Below are 8274 nucleotides of genomic sequence, written 5' to 3' on the forward strand. Positions count from 1 at the left end.
GTGAAGCTTACCCGAGGCACATGTTGACAATAACAAGGCCGTTTCCAGAATTGGGCATTTTGTCACTCGAGTAAAAATAAAATGTCATGAGTAAAGATTAATCTCTTTATAGTGCAATTCTTAACCTTTTTATATTAACGTCAATATTGGAACAATGTATCTTGGATGTTCTCACTTACATGTTTACATCCGGTTTTAGAATTGCATTATTGATCATGAGTAACGTGAGTAATAATATTACTCGAGTGATGTCCAACTCTGGCCGTTGCGAGAGACAAATATTTGAATTATGCAGTTTTTTGTCTCTCTTGATGCATGTCACCCAAAATGAGTTCGCGTGTCCTCTGACACACGTGTCATAGGTTTGCCATCACTGTACTAGGAGGTCATGGTTCAATTTCCAGTTAGAGCACACGCCTGGGTTGCAGACTTGATCCCCAGTAGGGGGGATACAGGAGGCAGCCAATCAATGATTCTCTCTCATCGTTGATGTTTCTATCTCTCTCCCCCTCTCCCTTCTTCTCTCTGAAATCAATAAAAACATATTTTAAAAATTAAATTTAAAAAATGTTCTCAAGGTCTGGGTAGATCACTGTGCTGGGATTTGAACACAGGCCTGTGAGACTCTGGAGATCATGCTCTTGGAGTGAGTCATGGCCAGCCAGCTCAGCCACTGTTCACTGACCATCTACCTTTCAGCCTTGATCTCTGTCCTCAGGTCCAGACAGAGATGACTCACTAGAAAGCAGGGTCAGCCTCAGGTACTATTTTATTATTATTATCACTACCTTCATTAGCCAAATCATTGACTGCTTATTAAGCAGTTAGCCAGTGACGTGAGCTGTGCCCTGCACTGACACACCCTGGCCTTGGAACAGTCACATATCCTAGAATTGACAATGCCACAAAAAGCCAACACGCACACCATCCATCCATCATTCCACATTTCTCTTGACATCCACTTGTGCCAGACCCTGTGCTAGATGCCAAGTGACACAGAATAAATAAGATACAGTCCCTAATTTCATTGAACATCCTATCTATGGCAAAGAGACACACATAAGTAGTAATCGTAACACAGAATGATCTGAAGTGTAATAGAAGGAATACAACAGGCAGCAGGAGATAAGAAGAGGAAGTGATTAAATCTGCCTGGGGCGGGGGGGGGGGGTGGGGGAATCTGCCTGCTGGTGGGGAAAATGCTTCAAATCTGCCTGGAGGTGGGGAAAATGCTTCAGCCCAGTGGTGACTGCTCTGACCTAAAGAGAATGAATAGAAGTTTGCCAGGCAAATCAAGGGAAGAACATTCCAGACAGAAGGGATGGTAGGTGCAAGGGCATAGACGTATCAGGGAGCAAAGGTGCTTAGCTAACTACAGTGGTCTGGGGCCGCTTGGGGCCCAGGGCAGCAAGAGATGGTAGACAGAGACCATGTCACAGAACAAGGGAGCAGAGAAAGGCAACCCCAGTGAAACTGGTTGAGGTGACAAGGATAAGCTCTGAGAGAAATCAAGATTAACAAAGGGGATCACCCATTCCTTTGCTGGTAATTCTGGGTATCTACGAAGCATTTATTGAAAGCTGTGCTTAAACACATTACATGGATTATGTTATTTAATTCTCATAACAACTCTGTGCTGGAATTACTATCATTATCTCATTTTATGGATGAAGAAACCAGGGCACAGAGATGTTAAGTAACTTGCTCAGGTTGCAGTTAATAAGTAATAGAATCAGGATATGAACTCAGGTGGTCTGGATTTACAGTCCATGCCCTTAAACCAGTGGTTCTCAACCTGTGGGATTTAAGTTTTGATGAGAAATCTGGCCTGTGTGTTCTCCCATGGAAACGGCCCCATATTTTCTAGAAAGAGTTCCCAGTCAACACCCAATGGCACATCCCCATGTCAGTGCCAGGAATATTCATTCATCAATGATGATTTACTGAGAGTCTTCTACATACCTAGCATCATGCAAGGTCCTGGTAATTTAGTCACACAAATGGCAATTGTGTGTAATAATAAGTGCATAACTTCTCAAGTCATCTAACAGCTTTTACAAAGCACACCATCTTTATTTTGGTCCACATTACTCTCTGTAAAGCATTTATTTTTCAATTTTCATATTTTCAAACTATAGTTTTAACTAAACCTTTTTTGTAGAATATACAGAAAAGTACACAAATCAAGAATTATCACAAAATGAATACATCCCTGTAACAATTACTCAGCTCAAGAAATAGAAGAGCAGCCCTAACCAGTTTGGCTCAGTGGATAGAGGGTCGGCCTATGGACTGAAAGGTCCCAGGTTCCATTCTGGTCAAGGGCATGTACCTGGGTTGCAGGCACAGCCCCAGTGGGAGGTGTGTAGGAGGCAGCTGATCAATGTTTCTCTCTCATCAATGTTTCTAACTCTCTATCCCTCTCCCTTCCTCTCTGTAAAAAATCAGTAAAATATATTTTTTTAAAAAGAAATAGAAGAGCATTCAGAGACAGAGAAGCATCAATCAGACCATCAAACCTCAGAGGGGAAAAAACCAATAATAATAATAAATCAATAAAAAATGAAAATAAAAAAAAACCTCAGAGGGAAGGTAGGGGAGGGGGCGATCAGCTGCCTCCTGTACACCCCCTACTGGGGATATGCCCACAACCAAGGTACATGCCTTTGACTGGAATCGAACCCGGGACCCTTCAGTCCGCAGGCCGACACTCTATCCACTGAGCCAAACCGGTCAGGGCTGTAATAACTTAATCAATAAAAAAATTAAAAAAAATGAAATAGAAGAGCATTAATAACATCCCAGAAAATTTCCCATCACTACCCTCCCCCTCCCTGCAAAGGACATCACTACCCTTGATTTCATAAATGAGATTGCTTGTCTTAAACTTTATATAAATGAAATCATACAGAATGTACTCTGGTGTTTGTCATCTTTCACTCAGTATTATGTCTGAGATTCATCTTCTGCTGTGTAGCAATCCATTCATGTTCATTGTACAATATCCCATTATGCTACAATTGATTTACCCACATACTGCTGATGAACATTTGGTTCATCAAACAGTATTGCTAGGATTATGCTTGTACATGTCTTTCGGTGCACAGATGTTTGCAGACCTGTTGCTATATAACAAGAACTGGAACTCTAAGTCAAGAAAGTGTGCTCAACTTGAGCAGATCTTGCCAATTTTCCAAAATGGTGGTATTAATCTATACTTCCATAAGTGAATTTTAGAATCTAGATGTAACGGTTTTCCCATTCACAATTACCCAGATATTCATTAGAATTGTTATTGTTTTAATCTTTATTGTTGAAAGTATTCCATATGTCCCCTCTTCTCCCCATTAACCTCTGCTAGCCCACCCCTGCCTGTTTTTATTTTTATTTCTCAAATAGATATAAACTTGTGATCACCACAAAGTAACCACTTGCTTTATGTTTTTAAAATGAGTTATTTTCCCTTTTAAGATATTTTATTAAAATTGAATAAAACAAAATAATATTTACAAAATATATGTAAAGAATAAGAGTACAATGAACCTTCATCATTGTTCCATAGGTTATTATTACCATCAACTTTGAAGTTCCCAAAAGAAATGAATACCACGAATTTGGGGTTAATCATTTACTTTTCTTTATGATTTTATATTTACGTATCCCTAAAAACATTCTTAGTTTGTATTTTTGAATCTTTATATAAATAGAATCTTTATCTTTATATAAATAGAATAACGGTTTTCTGACTTGCTTATTTCCACTCAACATTATATACCTGAGATTATTAGTACTAAATGCCAATATTTTTTTCTTATAAACAATGAAGCTATGAATATTCATGTACGTTGTCAAATAAAAACAAATCTGGACTTAGTAGGAGAGACTTTACTTGAAATGATTATTGAAAGGGATTATTGCAATAGAAAAAGGGAAGCTTTTGCAATGGAAGAACACTCTGATCATAAGATCTACACGTGTTTCAAGGGTTAGGCAAAAAAGTTATTCTTTCATAGGGAGGAGTAAACAAGGCTAGAAAGAACTGGTTGTGAGGATGTGGTATGACCTTAAGTGGCATGATGGGTCAGTAGATCAGAGAATGTTTACCCTGAAGCCAGACTATTCTCTGGAGGGGCTGGTTAAGGAGGGGTTGTTTGCTGGCTCAAGCTGAGGGGGCTCTGGGGGGTCACAAAGTTCAGGGACCTGGGGGAAGGAGCAAAGATTAACCATAGTTTAGTTAACAAGCCTTTTTAAAAATTATTTATATTTTTCCACTGATCTTTTAGAGAGAGTGGAAGAGAGAAAGAAAGACAGAAATATCAATGTGAGAGAAATGCATCCTGCACCAGCCCCCACCAGGGCCAAGGGCCAGTTGGAGCCTGCAATCAAGGTAAGTGCTGTTGACCAGAATGGAACCCGGGACCCTCCCTTGGACTCACACTCTATCTATCCACTGAGCCAAACCGGCAGGGCCTTAACAAGCCTTTTGTTGTGATTGATCAGTGAGGTCAAACAGTCCATCTAAGTGTTTATGAGGTGAGAATTGGAATTTGGACTCTCTCTATTGCAGCGGTTCTCAACCTGTGGGTCGCGACCCTTTGGGGGTTGAACGACCCTTTCACAGGGGTCGCCTAAATACATCCTGCATATCAGATATTTACATTACAATTCATAACAGTAGCAAAATTAGTTATGTAGTAGCAACGAAAATAATTTCATGGTTGGGGGTTACCACAACATGAGGAACTGTATTAAAGGGTCGCGGCATTAGGAAGGTTGAGAACCACTGCTCTATTGTCATAGGTAAACAAGGGTGCGCCCATAAGTTTTATCTGTCATAGAAGGGTGTTTCTTTGCAGTAACCTATGTTTCAGAACGCAGAAGTGTGGGAGGGGTTTCATAACCCTCCCTATTTTCCAGGATCACAGGGTTGGTAAAGTGAAACAACGACAGGATATCTCCTGATAAACATAAGCAAGAATTTCTTTAAAGTATATACTTATAAGTGGAATTGCTGGATCAAAAGATATGTGTAACTTCACTTTTACAGGGCAATGCCAAATTGTTTTCAAAGTGGTTGTACCAGTTCATACTTCCACCAACAGTGTATGGTATCTCCACGTGCTCCACATTATCACCAACACGTAAGGATTAAAATATTTTTTGCCAGCCTGGTGGATATGACGAGGGTCTTAGTGCCTTTCCTTGATTAATGAGATTGAACACTTCGGACCACTTTTCAACTGGATTATCTTTTCTTACTGATTTGTGTAGGTCCATTAATATGACTTGGAAGATAAATGGATGAGCGACCTTAAAGTCTCTGAAATAAATGAGATTAAGTTTGGAAGATTCCCCAACAACTAAAAATCCTGAAAACTACTCCTCCCACAGGCTTCTAATTTGATTCTCAAGAGTTTATGAAAATCACCTCACTTCTCAGGTGATTTCCCCCATCATCGTCGGCTTCTCTCTGCAGAAAAAGTACCCGAACAACTAATCCGGCACCTATCCAGTTCGAGGTTCCACATCCACTGCCTCGGCAGCCTGATCAGGATCACACACTTGTGACACGGACCCCTGCGTCACTCGTGGCGTTCTCGCGAGAATTGGTTCCGTGGATCACGTGACAGCCCAAGATGGCGGTGCCCGGCGAGGCGGAAGAAGATGCGGCCGTTTACTTAATAGTGAGTGGCATCCCCTCGGAGTTGCGCTCGGCCCAGCTGCGGAGCTACTTCAGCCAGTTCCGGGAGCAGAGCGACTGCGGCTTTCTTTGTTTCCATTACCGGCACCGTCCTGAGCGGGCCCCTCCGCAGGCTACTCCCGCATCTGCCCTAACTCCTGCCGGCCAGAGTCTTGCCCAGACTTCAGTCACCGACGACCGCACGCGGGACTCTGTCCCGGTCCAGACCCGCACCTGCTGCTGCGTCGTCTCCGTACGAGGGTCCGCTCAAGCCCAGAAGTTTCTTCGCATGTATTCCGGCCGCCAGTGGCTAGATTCTCAGGGGACTTGGTTGCCCAGTCGTTGTTTCATCCGCAAACTTCGGTTACCTACTGAGGCAGCAGGTATGGCTGAGAAAGATAAATAGGACCTGGAACCAGGCACGTTTCTCTCTCTTTAAATATATTTTTATTGATTTCAGAGAGGAAGGAAGAGGGAGAGAGAGAGAGAAACATCAATGATGAGAATCATTGATCAGCTGCCTCCTGCAAGCCCCCCTTTCTCTTTGCAGCGGTTCTCAACCTGTTGGTCGCAGCCCCTTTGGCGGTCGAACGACCCTTTCACAGGGGTCGCCTAAGACCATCCTACATATCAGATATTTACATTATGGTTCATAACAGTAGCAACATTACAGTTATGAAGTAGCAACGAAAATAATTTTATGATTGGGTCACAACATGAGGAACTGTATTTAAAGGGCCAGAAGGTTGAGAACCGCTCCCCACCTGATTTTCAACTGACACAGAAGGATAAAAAGAAAGTCAGGTTTCTAATCCTCTTATTATCTTTATCTCGCTCTCCTGCTCCCCACCCGTCCTCTATTAGCAAGATACAAATGAAGAGACAGTTTCTTCTCTCAGGACAGCTCCTATTTTCATTGGAAATCACTTTAATGGGGAACAGGAAACAGTCGGAACCTTTTAATTCATTCAACAAACCTAGCTTATATTGTTAGGCCTAGTATTCCTCTAGCTCAGTGGGAATCTTTTTAAAATCCTGATTTCTGGGCCTCATCCTCCAGAAATTCTGTTTCTTTGATTCCCAGGTGATTCTAATGTGCAGCCAAGGTTGAGAACCACTGCTCTAGCTGGTAGTCAGAGAATTGGACACACTCTTGTGCACACAGTCCAGAGAGTTGTAAAAAGGTAATTGTCAGAGATGCCATTCTCATTGTTAATATTTACTGAGCATTTCCTGTGTACTTACTATGCACTATTCTAAACCTTTCTTTTTTTTTTTTATTCCTCACAACAATACTGTAAGGTAGGATCTATTGTTACTTGTGTTTTATAGGTGAGGAAACTGAGGGGTGCAGAAGTTATGTTGCTTGCCTAAGGTTACAGAGCTAGTAAATGGCAGAATCACAGTACAAACCCAAGCGTTTTACTTCAGAGCCTATGCTGTTTGTCACCAAGTGCTATGAGAAGATAGAGGAGGGAGAAACCGATTTCTGATAGGGATCAGGCTTTTCCTCTGGATCTTGAGAAAGATAACAAGTTTGTGGGGAAGAATGGTGTTCAAAGTAAATGGTATTTGAAAAGACACAGACAGAGATGTGAAAGCTCATGAGACTTTCAGGGCATGTTAAATTGAGCACATGATATGAAGGTGTGCAGGGGCTGACGGTTGGTGGTAGTTGAGGATCAAAAGATCAACAGGAACCAGGTCTGGAAGAAATGTGTGCTCGGCTGAAGTGATGAGAAATGGCATGAAATTACTAGTTGGTTCTGGTCAGGGAATGGAGGAAGGGATTCTGGGATTGTGAAAGGGAGGAACAGCATTGGACTAAAGGATTTAAACCTTGACCGGCTTCTGGCTCAAGTGTTGCTGGAGGCTTCTAGGTTTCAAGAGCCATTCTTCTCTCTGCTTCCCAAGGTTTGGGCTCCTTTCCCTTCAAGACCCGGAAGGAACTGCAGAGTCGGAAGGCTAAGAGTGAAGCCTTCACTCTCGCTGACCTGAGACAACTGCCAGAGCTGAACCCACCAGTGCTCATGCCCAATGGGAATGTGGGGACGCCCCTGCAGGTCTTTTTGGAGTTGATCCGGGCCTGCCGCCTGCCCCCTCGCATCATCACCCAGCTGCAGCTCCAGTTCCCCAAGACAGGCTCCTCTCGACGCTACGGCAATGTACCATTCAGGTATGAGGATTCAGAGACTGTGGAGCAGGAAGAGCTTGTGTACACGGCTGAGGGTGAGGAAATACCCCAGGGAACCTGCCTGACAGACGTACCAGCCAGCCTCTGTGGAGACCCCGAGGAAAAAGGGGATAAGGAGGAGGAAGAAGTATCACACTCAGATGATGTGAGTACAATGAGCCACCCTTCCTTGCTTGCTGGGGTCCAACCCCAGCAGGTCCAGGGGTTCCCCATAGGTGTGGACGGAGTCGGCGAAGAAGGAATGACATGGAGGCAGCGTTCAGTTGATCAGCAGCATAGCCAGGATCTCTAGCCAAGTTCTGATCAGGATCTCCAGCGAAGTTCTGGTTAGGATCTCCAGCCAGGTTCTGTGTCCATGTTCTCTTGCTAGGTTCTCCAGCCAGGTTCTGTAGCCATGTTC

The 8274-nt window shown here is 43.1% G+C and overlaps 1 protein-coding gene and 1 long non-coding RNA gene across 2 annotated transcripts in view; one reads left to right on the plus strand and one right to left on the minus strand.

Moving 5' to 3' along the window:
• Positions 1-5197: 5197 nt before the first annotated feature.
• Positions 5198-5520, minus strand: LOC107181420. Its single transcript, XR_001512121.1, has 2 exons — positions 5429-5520; positions 5198-5320 (listed from the first exon to the last, which is right to left on the minus strand). It is a non-coding gene; the product is annotated as an uncharacterized LOC107181420 (long non-coding RNA).
• A 93-nt stretch (positions 5521-5613) lies between these two features.
• Positions 5614-8274, plus strand: part of GPATCH3 (G-patch domain containing 3) — an 8115-nt gene continuing 5454 nt past the window's right edge. The window contains exons 1-2 of the mRNA XM_006777488.2: positions 5614-6063; positions 7595-8019. Of these exons, the coding sequence (XP_006777551.1) occupies positions 5637-6063; positions 7595-8019 (852 nt within the window). The 5' untranslated portion in view covers positions 5614-5636. The remainder of the gene's footprint in view (positions 6064-7594; positions 8020-8274) is intronic.

The sequence above is a fragment of the Myotis davidii genome, unplaced genomic scaffold (assembly GCF_000327345.1).
Source record: "Myotis davidii unplaced genomic scaffold, ASM32734v1 scaffold149, whole genome shotgun sequence".
Lineage (NCBI taxonomy): Eukaryota > Metazoa > Chordata > Mammalia > Chiroptera > Vespertilionidae > Myotis > Myotis davidii.